This window comes from Leptonychotes weddellii, chromosome 9 (assembly GCF_054177405.1).
Source record: "Leptonychotes weddellii isolate Sample4059 chromosome 9, ASM5417740v2, whole genome shotgun sequence".
In the NCBI taxonomy this organism is placed as follows: Eukaryota; Metazoa; Chordata; class Mammalia; order Carnivora; family Phocidae; genus Leptonychotes; species Leptonychotes weddellii.
Window position 1 is genome coordinate 54,131,576 of NC_138377.1, and position 21,713 is coordinate 54,153,288.

Consider the following 21,713-nt stretch of genomic DNA (forward strand, 5'->3'; position numbering starts at 1 on the left):
TTGTGTGTGTGTGTGTGAGGAGATTCCTGCAGGTTGTCATTTCATGCTCTTGTTATACAGTTTTGCCTCCTCTTGGGAAAAAGATTTTTTTCCAAAGAAACATTTAAAAGTAAACTCAATAGAATCTAGAAAAGCTTGAATGCTTTAGAGGGTGAACTTTACTTGTTGTTGTTTTTAATTTTCTTATTGAGACATGATTGACATATAATATTGTATTAGTTTCAGGTGTACAACATAATGATTCAATAATTGTGTATGCTGCAAAATGATTACCAGAATAAGTTTAGTTAACATCCTTCACCATACATAGGTACGGACTTTTTTTTTATTGTGATGAGAACTTTTAAGATCTACCCTCTTAGAGACTGTTAAGTATATCATACAGGGTTGTTAATAATGGTCACCACACTGTGCATTACATCCCCAGGACTTATGTCATAACTGGAAGCTATTGTAATTAATTTTTAGAAATATAAATACTTTGGGAAAGCATATAGAAGCCACTGTTGACTGGAAATTTCTGGTTCGTGTATTTTTTTCTCTCTGAGTCGATGAGATCAAATTGAACCCATTGCTCTAAGCCAGCCCAGACTCGCTTTCTCTTTCACCTCTTAATCATTCTTTTCTAATACCTTCTATTACAATGGACTTTCTTTCTCCTCTTTACATCCTCTTCATCCCCCACCCCCAATTTCTTCAATTCTAGGAATATCACAGTCTATCTGCCTTCAAGCCTCTCCTTAAGCTTTGCTGTCCTAGGTAATCTACCCTGACTCAGGATGCAGTAACAAATGCGAGTGTACACTGTAACATTCTCAAATGTATAAAATGTAAAGTGGTATTTTATTACTACTGCTGTCATCACCACTGTAAGAAAATGGAATATTTGATTCTTTAGACCTCTGACAGACTATGGTCCCTGTCTTCAACAGATATTAACAACTACTTCTCTAGCCTAATAATTGGTTTAGTGCTTAAACTGCTGCCAAATAAGACAGAATAATATCTCATTTAATAATACAACCCTTTTAAAATCCCAAAGTTAACTCAAAGTAAAGGTATATATATATAAAAAAAAAAAGAGGCCTTGTTATAATGCTTGGGTAAGAAAAAATACCTAATTTGAAATGAAGTGCTGGTGGTTATAAGCGTGCACTGCAGGCAGGCCTATGTGAGGTGTTAGGGCAAATCTCACAAAATATGTTCCTGGGGTCAGTCTACTCTGTCAGTGTCTGTATGTGACATTAAATGTGACTTAGGGCCTGGACCTTTATTGTGTAAACATCAACTAGGATACTGTTATATATAAACTGTATCTGTTTCAGTCAAGCAAAGGAGGAGTATAAAGTAGCATCTTGAAAAAAAGATTAGACAAAAATGAAGAAGTTCCGCTCTGAACAAATAAGATTTGTCACCCTCTCCAAGGTGTGTTATTATTTCTATTCGGACAGCTTACATTCCATGCTAGCATTATATTATACCATTGTAAAGTATGGGAAAGACCAGAAATACTTAATAAACTAGTTTAAAATTTTTTTAAGTTATTTGTTGGCTCTTTAGGAACTAGAGACTATAGATATTTCATTAAATACCTTTACTTTTTAATTCACTGAACCATATTACTCCCTACATTTTTTTCATTATATATCTAAACAACTAGATAAACACAGTAGAAGAGAAAAATTTTTCTGCTAGAAATCAACAATGACAACAAAAAGTCCCTGGAAAGTCAATATTTCAAGGAACTTAAGATGGGACCTTTCAAATCTTGTTGTTTGACATTAAGCAATAAAATCTGAAGCCCATTTCAAAGATGTACTAAATCCCCAGTCTGAAAGTAATTGTCGTTCCTTGTCCTGTATGTATATATCATCAGTACAACTAAGAATGAGTTGCAGCGAGGCCTGGACCACCGCCAAGCAATTGATTATTAGCTATTAAAAGGGAAATGTTTACTTATTCATGGCAACTAGGTTTCAGAAGGAAAGGCAAAGAAGTCTGATTTTAAATGCTGCTTTTTCTTTCTGTCCTAAGTCTGATCAAGATCATTCACTTCTTCTTAGAGGTATCAAAAGCCCATTTTTATTTTTCCTTTTGCTATTTTAACCAGAATACTGATAAAAAGGGGAGAGCAGTTGCTATGAGGCAAAGAAAAATGTCCTGGCAGTTGAGGGCCCTCCATCTATCAAGGGGAATTTGCAATGTTGCCTCTCTTCAATACTGTATAGATTTGCAGGATTTTGTGAAACACTTAACCAAAATGGAAGGATTTAAAAACAGAATGCAAGATATAGATGCAATCATTTTTTTTTAAAGATTTTATTTATTTATTTGAGAGAGAGAATGAGATAGAGAGCATGAGAGGGGGGAGGGTCAGAGAGAGAGGCAGACTCCCTGCTGAGCAGGGAGCCCGATGTGGGACTCGATCCTGGGACTCCAGGATCATGACCTGAGCCGAAGGCAGTCGCTTAACCAACTGAGCCACCCAGGCACCCAGATGCAATCATTTTTTAAAAATCAAGATACTTTAGTTTTATTTCAGAATTTTCTAGTCTTAAATTCTTAAGCACGCAGCAGTGATGATCATTTTGGATAATACTTTTGAAAAGGCGATTAATGCAGACTGCTTAAATATATTCACTATAGCGCAGATGCCTAATGATTAAAAACTCTTATTAGGATTGAGATGCACTACATCCAATTACAGAGAAACAAATACTTATCTAATTAAATAATAATATTCCCAAGCTATGTTGAGGTGCAAAATAAGTTCAAATGTCCAGAACACCAAGCAATATCTTAAAATCTAGGAAGGATATTCAGTTGGATGGTTTACTTGTGATACTAAGAATCTCTTATGAATCAGAGGCAATTTATATACAGATTTCCAATATGTGTAAAATTTATTATCTGGCCTAGTTTTTCCAATTGACCCCATATCAAAATAATTTTCTCCTCCCCCATCTTTGAGTCTGTCAGATATGAAGAGGCAATAAAGAAAGCATCTTTCACTAATAATTCTGGCTGTTTACCTCCTTCCCTCCATTACTTCAGAAGGCACAGTTTACATGGAACAAACTCCTGGAGTCCCCAGGCTCTGGCTCTTCAGAGATAATTCAGATAAAGTCCCAGAGCCCAGCTGAGAGGAAGACTGGACTAGCCTACAGAGGCACTGAGGAAACTACAATGACACAGGGAAGTTGCAATGCTTTCTAGAACCAGGAGGTACAGAGTTTTCCTGGGATATTTAGGACACAGACTGGGACCCAGGAACACTGTTGCCAGGTTAGGGAAGGTAAGGCTAGAAGTAATATTGGGAGCTAATCCCAGAGCTAGATCCTTCTCAGAGCAGATGTGGGGGGCGGGGGGAGGGAATAGCTCTTCTTTGGGAGCCAAATACTAAGAGTAAAAGCAAATATTTGATGCTGAAGAGCTCTTAAGAATTGAAGAGTGCCATTTACTTATTTCTACATGTCAGTGTGGGCTTAGGATATTAAATAGATTAAAAGGCTAAGAGAGGTCAGTCACTCCAGGAAAGACTCTTCTTTTGCATCTCCTGACTTGGTTCTCTGGTTCTCTTTCCAAAACTGTTATCTACCTCATCCCTACTCTTACGGCGTGTCCTTTGGAAACTCGGAAGATGGCACATCCTCTCCTAGAACATTGTGGAGAATGTAGAGTCAGAGTCCTGGGGATGAGTACCAGAAAGGCAGGGCCGGGGGGAGACCAAAGTTGCTGATTAACTCAACAAAGATAGATTTAGAAAAATTCCAGAGGTATGTAATCATAAAACTGGTAGGGTCCTTAGAAGTTACCATATCTGTTCTCTTCTGTTTCAGATAAGGGGGTGGGGAGAGAGGTTCAGAGTGATGAGGCCATTAGAGCTAGGTAGGGGCTGGGCTGGGATGCCAACTGACTCCTAGGCCAGAGCTCCTTCTCTCTGACACAGCCAAGAAGTTCAGATCCCAAATGGGAGTCTATCCTAACGCTGCCCTAGGATAGTCTTTGCCAACGCCCTCCTTCCACCTGTCTCGGGAAATGGGCTAGCAGAGGTTGCCAGGCATCCGGCTCTAGCTGGAGAGAAGTCCAGGAAGCCCTGGATCAGTCTGTGACCTGCCCAATCTCCGAGACGCTGGAGCTTAGGTGCTGGGGCGCAGTGGGCACCGAGTTTCGGGCTTCTGCCGCCCCCTGTCTACTCCTGGCTCCCTCTGCCGCCCATCTCGAAGAGGACAGCCAAGTCATTTCAATTTAATCTTATTTAAAAAGACATAACTAATAAATCTATTGCCGGAGCGGCAGAGAGACGGCCAGCAGAGTCGATCGTGCTCCCAATCCCATTGAACCCCATTGAAAACCATGACAACACGGGACAAGCTCCGATTTATCCCGGCGTGCTAAAGAGCTTTGTGAGCGGGCGTCAATCACGCATTATTTCGGACTGAACAAATGCAAAATCTTGACTGGAACAAATGCTTCCAACAGGTCCGGGGCGTCGAGCTCCATTTCCCCTTTGTCCGCGGCCTAGCAGTTGGCCTGTATTGGGGTTGCCTCCGCCCGACCACCCAGCGCGCTGCGCAGCCCGGGGCGCCTTGGGCACGCATGACGGGGAGGCTGATGGGGAGGGTGCACCGGGCCAGCGAGCCCGGGCCACTGCACAGGAGCCAGGTCCCAGTTAAGCTCAGGTGGAGCTAGGATTTCGGGTGCGGCCACCCAAGCGCCGCGTCCCTCACTAGAATTTAGCAACCAAATACCCAAGCCACGGCTGCAGAGGAGAGGCCTCTAAAAGTGCCCTCAATGAGCCCTAGACTGAAGCGGGACCCCGGCGGAGCCAATGGGCCAACAAAATGTAACCGCGCCTGACTCCCTGCGCCTTCTACCTTGATCATTCGCTCGGGTGGGGCTGCGGGAACTAGATCTCAGAAAACCCCCGCAGGGTGTCTTTTCTGCCCGGCGGGCCCAGTCCTAATTCTCCCAATCGGTCCAGTACCGGACTAGGCCTGGCAGCTGCCTGGAGCGGGAAGCCCAGGCCGGAGGCCTGCCCTGGGGCAGAGGCTGTATCCCCGGTACCGGGCCTGACACTGAGGCCACATAGCTGAAGCTCACAAGTGGCGCCAGAGCGTCTGGCGACGCCAAGGAGGCCGCAAGGCCTTCGTGGGCTCCCGGGGAAACGCCGCCGCCCGTGGGCCCTAGAGCGGGCCTGGGCTGGCCTCTGAGGAGCGCGGCCACGGGGGCTGGGCCCACGACCCGCAGCGGCCGGGCGGGGCTGGGCTAACGAGGGTGGCACTAAGGACCTGAACAGCTTGGCCGGATTCCGCCTCCGTTTTGCCGGTCTGGGGAAACGGGCGCCGAGCCGGGGCTCCTGTACTACCGCCAGCCCTTTCCCAGCACACCTTGAAGGGAGGAACGTTTGGGGTGTGGTTCCTAGAGGCTTTCAAAACCCTCGGCCCAGATGCCGGCGGAACCAGGCCACAACTCTGTGCCCGCCTGAAATTTCTCGCCTCTCAATCCTTAGAGGGGCCTAAACCAAAAAGAGAAAAGAGCGCGCCAGAGTTTAACGCCGCCTTGTAAATCACTTTCCGGATAATTGCGGGAAACGAACACTCTAGCAAACAAGCTCGAGGAATAAAGCAAACAGGGAATAAATTCCTGGGTGCTCATAAACCCACCCATGCCGCCCCCACCCCAGCGGGCGCTCTTGCGGGGCCAGGCCCCGTGTCAGCCCAGGAGGAGGAGGAAGCTGGGGCTGGGACGGGCGGGTGGTGACCACCTCTCGCCACCCAAGATGTTATTCATTGGTAACAATCCCCATTATCTGTCCCCACTTTGGGCTAATCAGACAGAATCACTAATGCCGTAGAGCTGCTTCCTGCCGCCTCTGGGAGGTAACGGGGCGCCGAGGGGCGGGGGACAGGGCGGGGCGGGGGGGGCGGAGGTGGCACTTTCAGGGCTCGCTCGGTCTTTGGTCCAGCACTCATTCAGGTACTTAACACCCTGGAGAACCGGACCTCGGCTTTCAAAGCATCCCGCGTGGGAAGAGCTGTTTATATAAACAGATGCAGCTGTAAGCGCGCTAATATCCCGGCAGCCAGCGCATGGCGTGCGCCTCTGGCGCCCACCCGTAGCAGCGGCGTCCCCGGCCGCCCCTCGGTTCCCAGCCTGCCCCGCCCCCGCCTCCTTCCCCTCCTTGGCCATGGCCACCTCTGGACGCCTCAGCTTCACCGTGCGCAGCCTCCTGGATTTACCCGAGCAGGACGCACAGCACCTGCGGAGGCGGGAGCCGGAGCTACGCGCTCCCGGGCCCGGCCCCTGCGCCACCTGGTTGGAATCCGAGCGCAGCCACTACCCCTGTGAGTAAGCGGAGGACCACGGCGGGAGTGGGGAGGCGGGAGCAGAACCACGCGCCCGACCCATGCGGGACTGGGAAGTCAAAACCAGTCTTCGAACCAGAGGCTCTGTCCTCCATAAACCCCTATGCCAATCGTTCCCTAGTCAGCACATCCTGAGAGCAGATCCTTGCGCCTGGCACTGACGCCCGGGATCTGGGTTTCTGTTTCTAGAGGTCACAATATTTAAATATTTAAGAAACGGCACTTAAATGTCTGAAAACACGGCTACGTTCTCAGGCCTCGGTCTGAGATGGGCAGCAGTGGCGATCTTAGCTCTCCAAGGCTTTGCAAACCTCGGCAACTATTGCAGTAGACCCGGAGGTGGCCTGGGTTGGTGCCCCAGCTTGCGGTAAATTCGTCTGCTAGCGCAGCGACCAGTGTGGACTTGCTTTAAGAGGGCCCTGGTGAGTTTCTTAGGAGGCGCGGTCTCAGGTTGTGGTATAAATGAGGTCACTGAATTTGGAGAGGTGGGTGTCCAGATGCGGGCCCAGGGAAGGAAATGGTCTCAGCCCTAAAGCCGCGGGCGAGTGGCAGCGCCCTCCGGCCAGTGGTTCCACGCGCGCGCGCGAGAAGCAGCCGGCGTCTCATCAGGCCGTGTCTCCTTTGCCGCCCCTAGCCTCGGACGAGAGCAGCCCGGAGACCAGCCTTCCCGACTCGTCGCAGCGGCCGTGCACTCGGCCGGTGTCTCCCGGCTCAGACGCTGAAAAGAGGAAGAAGCGTCGGGTGCTGTTCTCCAAGGCGCAAACGCTGGAGTTGGAGCGACGCTTTCGGCAGCAGCGCTACCTGTCCGCGCCCGAGCGCGAGCAGCTGGCGCGCCTGCTTCGCCTCACGCCCACACAGGTCAAAATCTGGTTCCAGAACCATCGCTATAAGCTGAAGCGCGCGCGCGCACCCGGCGCGCCGGGGGCGGTGGAGTCGCCTGACCTGGCAGCCGCTGCCGAGCTGCGCGCCGCCCCGGGCCTGCTGCGCCGCGTGGTGGTCCCCGTGCTGGTGCGCGACGGGCAGCCTTGCGGCAGCGGCGATCTAAGCACGGCCTCCGCCCAGGACAAGAGCGGCGCGTCCCCGGCCGCCAGCTGCCCTCTGCCAGGCTACGCCGCCTTCGGGCCTTGCTCGGCTCTCGGCCTCTTCCCCGCCTACCAGCACTTAGCGCCCCCAACCCTGGTCTCCTGGAACTGGTGAGGCTGTTGCGGGGCGCGGGCACCTCGGGCTACCCCGGACTTTGGAGTGGCTCTGCGGCCGAAGCAGGGCTGGAAGCCGAGATCCGGAGTGTTCCCCCGGCCCCACCTCTCTTCGGGCCCCATCTCCTTCGGCGCAGGGGTCCCCTGCCCCGCGCTCCCCCAGCCGCTGAGCGGGGAACTTCAGCCAGCATTTCCCCCTCTCCTCTTCCCTCGACCGCCAGCCCCAGAGCTAGATTTTTATTGCTTAAACCTTATTTGTATATTTTAAAATAGCTATTTGTATGGGAAGCAACTTATTTTTAAAGAAATAGAATATTTTCCTCCTTGTGGTGCGAGAATAAAATGTGTAGGGTTGGGTCCCCTGAGCGCCTGCCGGGAACGTAGATGGAAGCTGTGCTTTCCGGACCGGAGTTCAGGGCGCCAGTCCACTCTCCCCACCCCGGGCTGGGTGGAAGGGCAGGTCTCAGTCCCGACGCAGCTCTAGGAAGATGTTGGGGGAAGGGGTGGAGGGAGGGAGGTGCGGGGATAAAGCCAAGGAAACCCTGGGATCCCTGTCTGCGGGAGGTGGCGGGAGCTGACTTGGAGACCCCTCTGGGCTCCCGAAGCTGCTGGTGTTTCAGACACCAAAAGTCAACCCAGTTGGCCAGGATAAGACAATAAGCTTCCCCACAAGGACTCTCTGGAGACGGGCCAGTTGGGCTGGGGGCAGAGCGTACTGCGTTGGAGCAGCTCAGGCCTGGTCGCAAGCTGTCCTTTTCTGGACCTGAGGAGCACCCGAGCACCCGTAGAATTTGTAAATCCCAATTAAGCCTGCGAGTGCCTCGCTTGACATCTGTGATTTCCTCCCTCTTCTTAGCTCTACACAAGGCTGGAGTGGAATGGGGAGAGGGAGGGTAGCGCAATGAAGAAATCAAAGGGTGGTGGGGAAGTGACCCTCCTCCGGGCTGCCAGCTGCGGGAAGACCAATTTGGAGAGCCAGGGTGGGCCGACATAGGTGTGGGACCTGCTGGTGGGTCTCATTTCTCCCGCGGTCCTGATACACTCTAAGCTCGGAGATCCAGGGTTCCACCCTTGGAATTTGTAACTGCCCTTCGCCTGGGTATACGGAGCTGCAGAGCTTCCTATGCAAGTGTTTCCCCTCTTGGTGAAGTGACAAGCAGCCTCCCTGGTGCCCACTGCAAGGAGATGTGCTTGAGGAGAGTAGGTTCAGGCATGGGATCCAGGGAAGGGAGCAAGGGCTCGGTGAGGCCTGTGAGGAGTAGGCACTGGGCCAGTTTGAGACCCTAGTTTTCTTCCCCTCTTTTCTCCCCTGCCCCCAGGTAGGGTGGCTGAGGCTGTGTTATCACCTGGAATTTTGGGGGGTGGGGAGAGAGAGGACAGAGGGGGAAAGGAGTGGGGTGTTTGGGTCTCAGCTGCTGGCCACCTTGCCTTCCATATGGATGCGGTTATCTCAGAAGAATCTCGATCCTTAAACCTCCTTTTGTCTTGGGAACTGAAAAGGGCATTGTCAGGCCTGAAAAGGACCTAGACAAAATCCGCACTGTTTCAATTCAGGACTCTGTTTAATCAGTCCCTGGTGACAATGTCGTGGGTGTTAGAGAGGACAATAGTATCTTTTTAAAACTTTTTAAACCTTGTGGCCTTCAGGAAGACAAAGGGCTTGAATTTTATGGGCTTACAACTTCAATTACAACAGTGCCAGTGTGCATGGGAGATTATCAAATTTGTATCATAAAACCTCTTTCTAATAAATGATTGCTGGGGAGGGAGCCTGGACATTGTAAGACTTATATTGGAAACCACCCTAGGGGCTTCCCAGTTAGCCCTGGCAGAACAGATGGGAAAGAAAAGGAGGAAAGGATTTCTGAAGAAGGCCCTGGCTGGGACTTGCCCCTGTGGTCAGCTGGCTGGGTGCTTGGCTCTTCCATGCTCTTCCTCCAGAAGGAGTGTTTTCTCCAAGAATGGAGGTAAAGATCTGTAGCTTTGTTTTCTGCTATTGGTGGTGGCAAAGACCTGAATATTCAGGAGAAAGGGCAAAATCACCACCTGTTCAGTTTCTTGCCTTTTCTTTTCCTGGAGTTACAGAGGAAGTAGGTCTTGGGGTGTGCAAAGTGGAGAAAGCCTACTGAAGTTGAGGTCCATACTGAGGGGTCTGAATCATGGAGCCCCTCTTCCCAGGAGGCTCTTTGGGAGAGCATGTCCTCAGCCAAATTCATCCAGAGGTCCAACCCGGATAAGAAAGAGCTGCTTCCCAGTGAGGTGGTCAAAGCCATAGCAGGATGCCCACCAGCAAGCCAGCTGGTATCCTGGGCAGGAGGGGGGCAGAAATTTCCTGTGACATTAGCATCAGGAGCCGTCGTGTAGAAACTCTTACCTGCTTCCTCTTGGTCCTTTCCTTTAAGCCCCTTCTTTTAGAGAGGAAAAACTGCAGGGAAGAGTTAAAAATATATTCCCATCACCACTGATGGGAAATATATAAAAATATATTCCCATCACCACCCATTTTAAAGACTCAGGCTGTCATTTTTCTTCTGTTCACACTTGAGATAAGCTGCGAAAGGTAAATGTCAGTTTTCTGTGTGACCTAAAAGATCAGTTCTTCTAGGCGCTGACAAGAGAAGCTAAACCAAGGCCTCTCTACAGGCAGCTGGGAGAACAGTTAGGCTCTCCCTCCCTAATGAGAGTATTTTAAACCTGCTGCCCATGACCAACCAAAGGGGATTCACGCTCTGTTTTGAAACTTACTGTGTTCCAGACATTGTTCTAGACACTTTCACAGTTCATCTCACGGAAAGCTTACGTCTTGTATGTATCATACCCCCATTTTACAGATAGAAACCAAGGCTCAGTGGGTGGGAGTAAGTGACCTGTCGAAAGCAGTTGTAAACCTCATAAAATGTTATCATCATCCTTTGTTTAACCCACATTTAGCCGCCCTGCAAACCGCCCTAAGAAGGACAATTGTAATTTTGATGTGACAAGGTATATACTGCCCAACCATCATAAACTAGTCTTTTTTTATTTGAAGATTTTATTTATTTATTTGAGAGAGAGCAAGAGAGGGAGAGAGAGCACAAAGGGAGAGGGAGAAGCAGGCTTCCTGCTGAGCAGAGAGCCCAATGCGGGGCTCGATCCCAGGACCCCAGGATCATGACCTGAGCCGAAGGCAGATGCTTAACCGACTGAGCCACCCAGGCACCCGCATAAACTAGTCTTATGGAAACCTCAGGGCCACTCACAGAAGCTGATCACATGATATCACAGTAGTTTCTAACATTTATTGATGTTTCCTGGATATCAGGCAATATTCTAAGTTCTTTCACTCAATAAACTCAGTTTTCACAACAACCCCATGAGATGAAACTGCTAGCCCCACTTTACAGATGAGGAAACTAAAGGCCAAAGAGGTTATTAGTAAGCCGTCCAGGGTCACACAGCTAGGAGGTGACAGAGAGGGTCTGAACGCGCGCATTCTAGCTCCAGGTCCCACATATTTCACTCACTGCATGGTGGGAAGGATTTCCCATTCTTTATGTTTTATTTCTCCCAGTTGGTAGTCCCGGTTACCTTACAGATGGTTCTCTAAGAGATATGTTCTTTAGCCTCTTTCTGTGTCTCTGTTTTTCCCTTCCTCCCTTCTCTCTTTCCTTCCCTTTCCCTTCTCTCCTGTCCTCCACACCTCCAGCTTGTGCGCACAGCGTCTGCGTTGCCCCTACGTCTGCCTGTGTGCATTCTTGTCCTGCAATCAGTGAGACACAGCTCCTGTTGCAGGGCACAGTGTTTTCCCATGACTATCCTTCCACCATTCTTCTTCCAGAAAAACATCTGCTGCTTCTGCCTTGGCACCAGTTGTCCACTCAGCGTTCGGCAGAGTCCCGGCTGACTCTGATAAGCTCCTCTAAGCTTTCCCAACCCCCAGGCCCAGACCCCTGTGGAGCTTTATGACTTTGGCTTTGCTGGCCCTTTCCCCAGTCATCTTCCTCCTTCCTGGGTCTCCAGTGTTATCTTTATTATTAAATATCATCCTCTTCACATTTTCCCTCTTTTCTTCCATTGTAAACACTTTTCACTTCATCTCACTTAAGTCTCTTGTGGGTGGAGATTGCAATTTTCACTTCAATTTTCTTTCCTCATTGTTCAGAGGATCCTACATCTTAGCAAGTCTCTTATCTGACCAATTTAGCACTTTAGAATCTTAGATAATGTGCTACTGATGGGTTAGAAGGAAGTTATTTGAGCCCAGGTTAACCTACACCTTCCCTTCTAACAATGGTGTTTAGATGTTTCTTATTCCCTTGCCTCTTACACACACAATTAACTTGCCTCTTACATACACACATGAACTTTACTGCTTTAAACCATCTTAGACTTAGGAATAAAATGTTCAGGCAGGCTAATTTTGGGCTTAGCATGGTTAAATAGTTTGTTAACCAAGTTTATCTGTTCTACGTGTTTCAGTCAACCAGCCTAGGCAGGTAATCTGTAAACAAGAACAATAGAGAGAGGAGCTTTTGCAATGCTGAGAAAGTAGTCTCCCTCCCCCAGGGCATGATCATTTCTACAGATGTGATTGCATCCTTTACTATTCAAGATCTGCCTGAAAAAATTTTCTTGCTCCGGGTCGTTCATCATTTTTCCAAGTCATATGTGGGAGGGAATTTACTAAATGGTTCCTTAATTATTTTTAGAATTCCAATTCTGCATCGTTTAACTCACCTCCAACCCCCCAATCCAGACTAATAACTGAAGGTATATGACATTCCCCTTTCTCCTTTTTACCCACCATTCATGCTACTCAGTCTATAAGCTCACCAAGAAACAAACAGTGCTCCCTTCAATGCTGACCCATATAGAGTGGGCATTTAACGAGGAAGAGTCGATTAGACTATGAAACAGTCACACACATACCCCCAAATTTCAAAAACACGGGGTTCTTATTTTTTCCAACCATGTTCAGTGGGAAGTTTTTATTGTTTATCCAGAAAAGTAGCATCATCATGTTTTAGAGGTAAAAGAACATTTTCTCTTCAATACCCTGCTCTATGGGCCAATACAAATCTCCAGGTCTTATTGAGGTCATGTAATTTCAAAAGCTGCTATAGTTTCACTATCGCTTCTGTGAGTAGAGTATTATGGGAAGAACATTTGAGGGGACCTTGGTCATGCTTAATTTCCTTCTGCATTCCGACTGGGTGGTCCTTTATGAGTCAACAGGTTTTCAAATGGATTTCCTAGCTAAAAGCTCTGAATTGGACTGTCCCTTTTCTCTCCTTCCAATACCAACTGTCCCCCCCCCCTTCTTTCCTAGGGGCTGGAAAGCATACTTGGCAGAATTCACTTGATGGGGAATGGAAGCTGTTTGCAAATTAAACTAGAGACGAAAGTGCCAAACAGTCCGTTAAAAGGGCCCTTGAATCTCTCATCTGAGATGTCTGTTAGACTTTCCTCCTCCTGCTTTATTGAAGGATAGTGTGTTGAGCAAGCCCCTCTTCCTCTTAAAGAAGTTATCAGCTTACATTTACATTAAACTTGGGAGGTAAATTCTCAACTAGAGGCAACCTGAATCATCATATGTCAGGGTCTGAAATTGTCAGAGAAGCATTAGTGCAATGACAAGAGAGGTGGTTTTTTCTTTGTTTGTTTGTTTTACAATAAAATTGAAATACAGAGCAAGAAACACAACATACCAGGAAAAGACAAAAGAAACCTGGTATGGTGAGTAAAGAAGTAACTGCTTTTCCTGGGAAGCTGTTTTTACTGCCTAATCACACTGATGGATTCAGTCATTTGTCTGACCAAGTGTTCAATGGTGCTCCTAATTCACTGCAGGGAATGTTACATATAAAGTCAAAATGTAGAGAGAGCATAGGATTCCCTTATTTTCTATATTTGTAGATGAAACATTACCTTAAGGTAATCATTTTATCAATTTGGGTGTGTGGGGGGACTACAGGGAAATAAATGAATAAAATAGAGCTCCCAGAATTTTGTTGTCCTGGAAACATTACAAGAATGTTCTCTTTTCTGCACCTAACTTGTCACTGATTGAAAGGAACATGAATATATACTCAAACACTTTAGGTATGCCCAACAACTGAACAACTTGATTCCACAACCGTCCTATTAACCTTTAAATTTTAAGTAGGTAAATATTCTATACATGCATGTGATACATATATAAGTGGGCATGAAGCAGATTTGGGGAATGTTCAGTTCTTTTCTCTTAATGAGAAAGAAAAACTAATTTTTTTTTTAAAGATTTTATTTATTTATTTGAGAGAGAGAGAATGAGAGACAGAGAGCATGAGAAGGAGGAGGGTCAGAGGGAGAAGCAGACTCCCTGCCGAGCAGGGAGCCCGATGCGGGACTCGATCCCGGACTCCAGGATCATGACCTGAGCCGAAGGCAGTCGCTTAACCAACTGAGCCACCCAGGCGCCCCAAGAAAAACTAATTTATAATCTCACTTGCCAGATCAATGTAGGAAGGATATTGGCTTTCTCACTCTAAAATTAACATATTTTTTGTAAGATAATATGGAAAATACAGAAATGTATAAATAATTATTTCTGTATTTTAAATAAGCTGTGCTTTTAAATATAGTTATTTTCATATGACACTTGATCTCTTGTTAATGCAATGGTGTAATGAGCAGGAGACTCAAGTAAATGATTAAAAGTGCAGGGGGAAAATCTCATTTGTATCATTGCAAATTATAACTACAAAGAAAAATGATAGAGATCATATATGTTTGGAAAGAACAATTCCCCTTTATCCTTCAGCTTCTTCTTCCTTGCAGCCTCAGACTGTGCCTCCATCAAGAGTCATGCATTGGGAACCACAACCATTTCTGCCGTTAGCAAAGTTGTGGGCTATGAAGCAGGACAAAAGGACATAGACAGAAGAAGCTGTTTGTTTCAAAGTTGGCATGAGTTCAAACAGGGCAATAATGTTTCCAGGGAAGCTATAATTCACCAGCTTGTGGGAAATCATGGACTTCTGAAACCTCACCAGCTAAAACCCATGTGTGTGAAGCCTTGGAAGGCAGAGGAATGATTTATTCTAAATTGATTTTAGAATGTTTAGTTGCTTTCAGTCCCTCTGTAAAGGCACCTTTGCAGACTGTTTAACATGAACTTTTTCCCATCGTTGTCACTATGTGATGCCTCAGCCAGCTAATTTGTAGACAAGAGAGGGAGGCTGAGGAACTTAAGTGTAGGGATTCGGGCTCCAAAGAAGGTGAGAACTTTAACTTCTTAGCAACTAATAAGTTCTAAGATAATAGTTCTGCACAGACGTGAGAACAGATCATCACTGCATGTAAGAAAGACAAAGGCCAAAATATTTACTAAAAAAATCCAAATTAATTCTCTTTAGATTGACCCTTAACCCTGTGAACATAGCTACCTATGGTTACTTTAACAAGGTCCTACTTTCCCATAACCTCATGAGTCTTGTTCAGGACTTACCTTCATCCTGTTTTTAGGAGGTCTTCAGCAAGACTGCTTCCCTCCCCACAACACGCTAAAGCTTGGAATCCTCAGAGCCCCTCAAAGCAGTCTGTTGGGCTTCATCATCCCGCCATCACATTTCTGCCTTGGAACTCGGTTTTAGACTATGGTTTGCTAGGAAATGCCCTTCTCTATAAGTCATTAGCTCTTCTTCTTTCTGGAAATGGTTCCAATTGTAGAACTTCGACCTTGTCTACAAAGTTTTCCTTCACTGTATTTGGAATACAAATAAAGAATTCACCTGGGTCCATCCTATCCAAAGCTGCAACTAAACTCAGAATTTCTTCACTCAGAAGGCAGTGTGAGAGAGTGGAAAGTATGTGGACTTGGGAAATTGATTGATCTTTGATTGGGGAACAATCAGTTGAATGTTGGCTGTCACAGTGTGAAATTACTATCAGCCCTGGTTCCTTCGACATTTGTCTACAAATAATACCATGTATCACATATGGTTAATATGAGTATTAAATGCATGAATAGCGTGTGATAGTTAGCACTGAATAAATGCAGTCCTTATTCCATTCTACTGAATGCACTTAAGGCTTTTACATACATCCAATGTAGTGTTCGGTTTGTTTAGTTTATCATAGCAGTCAGCTTGGACTAAGTTTTACAAAACACATAACCCCAACACCTCAGTGGCTTAATTACAAAGTATTGTTTCTTACACCTATACATGTCCCTGCAGCCCTTCACTGTTTTCCTTCTGAGACCTAGGCAGAAGGAATACTCCCCCATATAATACATTTCAGAGGAGAAAGAGAACATGGCAGAATCATACAATGGCTGTTAAAGCTTCTGATTGAAATGGGCATATATCACTTCTCACATTTAAGTCTCTAAAGCAGTCTCATGTTCAAGCTTACTATCAACAAGGAGGGAAGGGCAGCAGATATTTTGAATAGTGATACAATCTACCACATCTGTGTTCTTAAATGTCTAGTTTATGACCAAATATGCATACTAACAGATATTATTCCTTTACATTTCCAGAAGAAGAAATGTCATACTGTGACATTTCATACTATAAAATATACGCTACATAGACTATACATTTTATGCTACAGTCTCCAGAAAAGAGGAGCTAGCTCTTTTCCCATTCCTTTGAACGTTTCTACCACAGCTCTTGCTGACAACTGGGGAGAGTGGTCAACACCCAACTTTACAGGCAGGTAGGAGGGCACCAGAATACTCCATGAGCAGTGATCATCAGGAATGAGAAAGGGCACTGTGTTTACCTGCTGAATTTGAGAGCAATTTCTGTGGAGACTACTCTTCCATGACTGATCTATAGGTGATAAAAACCACTGCAAGGACTAATTGCATTCTCATTTACTTTATTATTAATTATTCTAAGGAGTCTAGTTATATAATCATATGGGTATTAGAGCAATGGAAGGACAAACAACAGTAATTTGGAATGCCAGAGAATAAATTCATCAACCAGCTTCCAGCTAAAGCCACAGCATAGCCTTGTATATTACCTGACAGATAATCACACAACTACACAAAACCTGTTTTCATTTTTATTTATTTATTTATTTATTTATTTATTTATTTATTTATTTTTAAAGATTTTATTTATTTGACAGAGAGAGACACAGTGAGAGAGGGAACGCAAGCAGGGGGAATGGGAGAGGGAGAAACAGGCTTCCCGCGGAGCAGGGAGCCCGATGCGGGGCTCAATCCCAGGACCCTGGGATCATGACCTGAGCCGAAGGCAGACGCTCAACGACTGAGCCACCCAGGCGCCCCACAAAACCTGTTTTTAACTAAGGATCATGATTTGTTTAAACAACTCTCAATTGATAAGTATTTATATAACTGTATTATGTAATATAAATTTTACTGTTACATAAAATACTGCAATGAACATTCTTATAGGTGTTGTGCATCTGCATCAATATTTCTTAAGGATAAGGGCACCTGGGTGGCTCAGTCGTTAAGTGTCTGCCTTCGGCTCAGGTCATGATCCCAGGGTCCTGGGATTGAGCCCCACATCGGGCTCCCTGCTCTGCGGAAAGCCTGCTTCTCCCTTTCCCACCCCCCCAACTTGTGTTCCCTCTCTTGCTGTCTCTCTCTCTCTGTCAAAATAAATAAATAAAATATTAAAAAAATATATTTCTTAAGGATAAATTCTTAAATATGGATTGTTGACTGAAGTGGTATGTACATCTTTAAGCCTTCTGATTCTAATCCATTGGTCCTCCCACCCTTCATTATCCCCCAGTCCTTTGATGCCCTCACTTTCCTGCTTACCCAACTTAAGTTCCTCAACAAGCATTATCATCACTCATTTGAACATATCCTCAGCCCCCTGGCCCCTCTCACTTCATTGTACTCAAGGCAAAACTTTAACACCTGTTGAATCCAACTCTCCATCTACTCTGCACTTGAGGTCATCACAATATGGCTGGAGAAAAACACAGAACCACATCGACTGGCCTCACTTTATGGCCACTAACTTGAAATGAGTCCTTAACGCTTCTAGGCAGTCATGCTAGGTATCTCTAGATCATTCAGTCTCCTCTTATCCTCCTTGACTCTTTCATACCATGTTGATTCTTGTCAACTTCCCATCTCTGCCTTGGCCCCCATTCTTATACTCAGGTTCCTATTTCACTGTGAAAACTGAAATAACCAGAAGAGAGAAATCCCATAGATTTCTACCACATCACTGCCTTAACAGCAGGTGCTTTCTTATATTCTATCTTCCCCGCTGTTACCATAGTTGAATGGTCTCTGCTCGTCTACTTCAAAGATATCATCACTCCAGCAACTTTGCTCTTTTGCTTCTACATTATCAATTTTTTTCTCTCAACTGCATCATTCCCACCAGCATATAAACATGCTGCTGTCTCCCCATTTCAAAAATAAAAACATTTTCTCTTGACCCTTTTCCCTTGCCAACAATCATCCCCTTTTGGCAAAACTCTTTAAATACTTGCTTATGCTCACGACTTTCAATTTCTCTCCTCCCATTCTCTCTTGTTATCATCTTTATTGAGGTAGAATTTACCTACAATAGAATTCACCAATTTGTTGAGTTTTGAAAAATGTAAATAGTCATATAACAGCCACCACAATTAAGATATAGAACATTTCCATCACCCCCAAAATAAATAAATAAATCTTTTTTAAAAAAAATATTTTTTTAATTAGAAAAACTTTTATATTTATGCACATATTTACCATCTCTGGGATTCTTCATTGTGTAGATCCAAAAATCCTTTATTATTTCTTTTTGCATAGGGCTCCTGCCATAAACTTTCTCAGCTTTTGTTCATCTTAAAAATGTTTTTCAAACAGAAGTTCTCACATCATTATTACTGAACCAACCTACTAGTAGGGAAGCATAGAAACAAAGAGAAAAATTATTTTCCCGATAAAACATGTCTAACTGTTCAGATAGCGGTGATGTTTTCAGCTCGTATGGTAAGATACTAGTGACTTTAATACAGCATAAATATGTGTGCCATCTCATGTGCTATTCCTCAGAGACCCAGGCTGGTTCTTCTCCAGTGTTTCCTATTGGAACCCAGTTTGCATCCAAATCCATTAGGGAATGGGATGATTCTGCTTTTGTTTCTTGGCCAGGAATTGCTTGATCCTAAAAGTCCTTTGAGAAAACTATGCTGAGGAGCAGAGTCAACTGCACTCACCAAAATGGTGGAGTCATTGTGGTGAGCACAATTTAAGAGCAGTCCTAACTTTTTGAAATTAATTTATTTGAGAGAGAGAGCCCACGTGCACACGTGCACATGCACATGAGGAGAGGGGGGCAAAGGCAGAGGGAGAGAGAGAATCTCAAGCAATCTCCCTGCTGAGCACAGAGCCTGACACTGGGCTCGATCTCATGACCCTGAGATCATGACCTGAGCTGAAATCAAGAGTTGGATGCTTAACCGACTGAGCCACCCAGGTGCCCCAGTCTTAAAATGTTTTTATTTTGCTTTTATTTTTAGAAAAATATTTTCACTCAGCATGGGATTCTGGATTGACGTATTTTTGTTTCTTTTAGCACTTTAAAGATGTGCTGTTTGTCTTCTGGCCTGTGTGGCTTCTGGTGTTAAGTCTGCTATCATTCTTTATTTCTTTTTGTAATGTGTCTTGTGTCCCTGGGCTGCTTTAAAGATTTTTCCCATTATCACTGGATTTTAACGATTTGATTATGCTGTGTTGTTTAGTGTCTTTTGCAATGTCTTAGAGTTCACTTACATTTTCAGTATTGCATTTTTTATTTCTAGAAATTTTATTTGGGTCTTTTAAAATATATATCTTCCATTTCTCTCATCAAGTTTATGTTTCTCTTGACACCTTTGATCATGTTTATAAGATTTATAATACTTGTTTTAAGGTCCTTGTTTATGAATTCCATGATTTCCTGTCATTTCTGTTTCTGTTTCTATTGATTGCCTTTTAATCTGATTGTATATCATATTTCGCTGATTCTTTAAGGGCCTGGTAATTTTCAATTGGATAAAGAATTGCGTATTTTGATTTACTTGTTACTGTGTTGTGTTGTATTACATTAAAGATTGTTGAATTTTTTTCTGGCATTAAGGTATTTGTGGATAATTTTAATCCCTTTCAGGCTTGATTTTAAGCTTTCTTAGAGTAGGTCCAGAACAGGCTTTATTTTGGAGTAATTCAGCTCCATCCCTAAGGCATGACCCTTCTGAGGACTCCAGCCAATGTATTATGGGATCTCTTCATTTTGGTTGGTGGAAACATGCATACCTTCCAGCACTGTTGATCTCTAGTAATTGTTGATCTCCTGCAATTGTTCTGGCTACTACTCCTTTCCCAGCCTTGGGGAGTTTCTCACATTGATGTGCAGATCATTATTTAGCCAAAGACTCAAGGAGACTCCTCTGGATATCTTCAGAGCTTTTCTCTGTGAAGGACCTGCTTTTCAGTATGTTGCCTTCTAAATTCTAGCTATCTTGATATTCTCAAACTTTATGGTGGATGACATAGTAGGGTAGCATGTAAGAGCAGTAAATGAAGACCTTCTTTAGGTCTAAAGAAAACTAGTCATGGATTCTCAAGACTTTAATATCACAGGGCTCACCTAGGTGAGATACAACTTGTTTTAAAACGTACCCAGGGGGCCGCCTGGGTGGCTTAGCCATTAAGCGTCTGCCTTTGGCTCAGGTCATGATCCCAAGGTCCTGGGATTGAGCCCCACATAGGGCTCCCTGCTCCACAGGAAGCCTGCTTCTCCCTTTCCCACTCTCCCAGCTTGTGTTCCTGCTCTCGCTATCTCTGTCAAATAAATAAATAAAATCTTTAAAAAAAAAAACGTACCCAGGATTTTGTTTTTATTCAGGGATGGTGAAGACAACAGATCAGGAGACAATTGCTGTTGAAAAGATGGTTCATTACTGACTGGTCTGAAGAGGACATGCCACACCACACAGGGCCATGTGGGCAAGCGCCAAGGTAAGGCAGGAGGCAAGAGTAGCAAGGAGAAACATGGGCAAAAACCTTTCTTTATGGTTTGTGTGGGAAGAAATGAGTAAGGCAGGATAAGCAGCCGATGGAGCATAGGGTTGGATGGTCCGACTAATTTCTGTAGGCTCTGGGCTGTAGGGGTGGTCCCTAGTTGTCCAGTACCTGGCCCTAGGGTGATGAAGACAAAGGAATATTGCCTCCAGGAGTACAAAAGTGAGATAGAGGAGGTGGTTTTTGACAACAGGCTCGGGAAGGGTTAGTTTGCCTATGAAAGGTATGCTTGAAGGCAAGTTGCTATCTCCAGGAATTAGCAAAACCCCGAAAGGGCAGTCCCTCCCCTGTCCGCAAGGCCCCAAGATGTCAAAGCATCATAAAATACATATAATAAGAAATATTAATATACATCAATAACAGATTGACCCACCCCACAGAGATTTATCTTCATCAGGGAATGAAAGAGGGAAGACATAATGATTCCCGGAAACTCTGGTCCAGTCATGGGCTGCTCGCTGTCTTCTCTTAGCTGGGTTACTGCAGTCTCCTCCTTGCTTCTATGTTTCCTTTTCTTCTCCACCTGGTACTCACAGTGATGTTGATATGATACATGTCTTATCACGTTGCTCATCTGCTTACCACCCTGCAGTAGCTACCCACTACTCATAGAATCGTGCCCAAACTTGCTTATGTGGGATATAACTATTTAGTCTCATTTCTTGCCATGAACCACGCTTTCCTCTCAATGCCCTGCACTCACCAAATCTCCCCTCCCCTCCACACATAGTATAGTCAGTTACCCTGGACCTCCCCCAGTTCTTTAAAGACATCAAACGCTTTCTAGTTCTTCACACTTGTTCCCTCTTCAAAGTATCTTTCAGACCTTGATTCAAACATGTCCTCCTCAGAGAGGTTTTTCTGACTGTCCCCCGAGCCTAGCTCAGCTTCAGGGGATCAGCTCTATGTTTGCAGAGCACGCCCTGTTTCCCCACCACGGCATAGTCTAACTATGTTTCTTTTTTTTTTTTTTTAAAGATTTTATTTATTTATTTATTAGAGAGCGAGCGAGAGAGAAACAGCATGAGAGGGGGGAAGGTCAGAGGGAGAAACAGGCTCCCCGCCGAGCCGGGAACCCGATGTGGGGCTCGATCCCAGGACTCCGGGATCATGACCTGAGCCGAAGGCAGT

At 45.3% G+C, this 21,713-nt stretch overlaps 1 protein-coding gene across 1 annotated transcript; it reads left to right on the top strand.

Moving 5' to 3' along the window:
- Window positions 1–5,933: 5,933 nt before the first annotated feature.
- On the top strand, window positions 5,934–7,712 carry NKX2-8 (NK2 homeobox 8). The gene is made up of 2 exons (XM_006740910.2): window positions 5,934–6,347; window positions 7,003–7,712. Exons 1-2 carry the CDS (start codon window positions 6,191–6,193, stop codon window positions 7,563–7,565), a joined length of 720 nt encoding a protein of 239 aa, XP_006740973.1. The 5' UTR covers window positions 5,934–6,190; the 3' UTR covers window positions 7,566–7,712.
- Window positions 7,713–21,713: the final 14,001 nt, after the last annotated feature.

What these genes read in the sequence shown, in the direction of transcription:
- NKX2-8 (XM_006740910.2), top strand. Translation starts at nt 6,191, where the DNA reads ATGGCCACCTCTGGACGCCTCAGCTTCACCGTGCGCAGCCTCCTGGAT. An exon ending in CGAGCGCAGCCACTACCCCT is followed by an intron (nt 6,348 to 7,002) that starts GTGAGTAAGCGG and finishes TGCCGCCCCTAG; the next exon opens with CCTCGGACGAGAGCAGCCCG.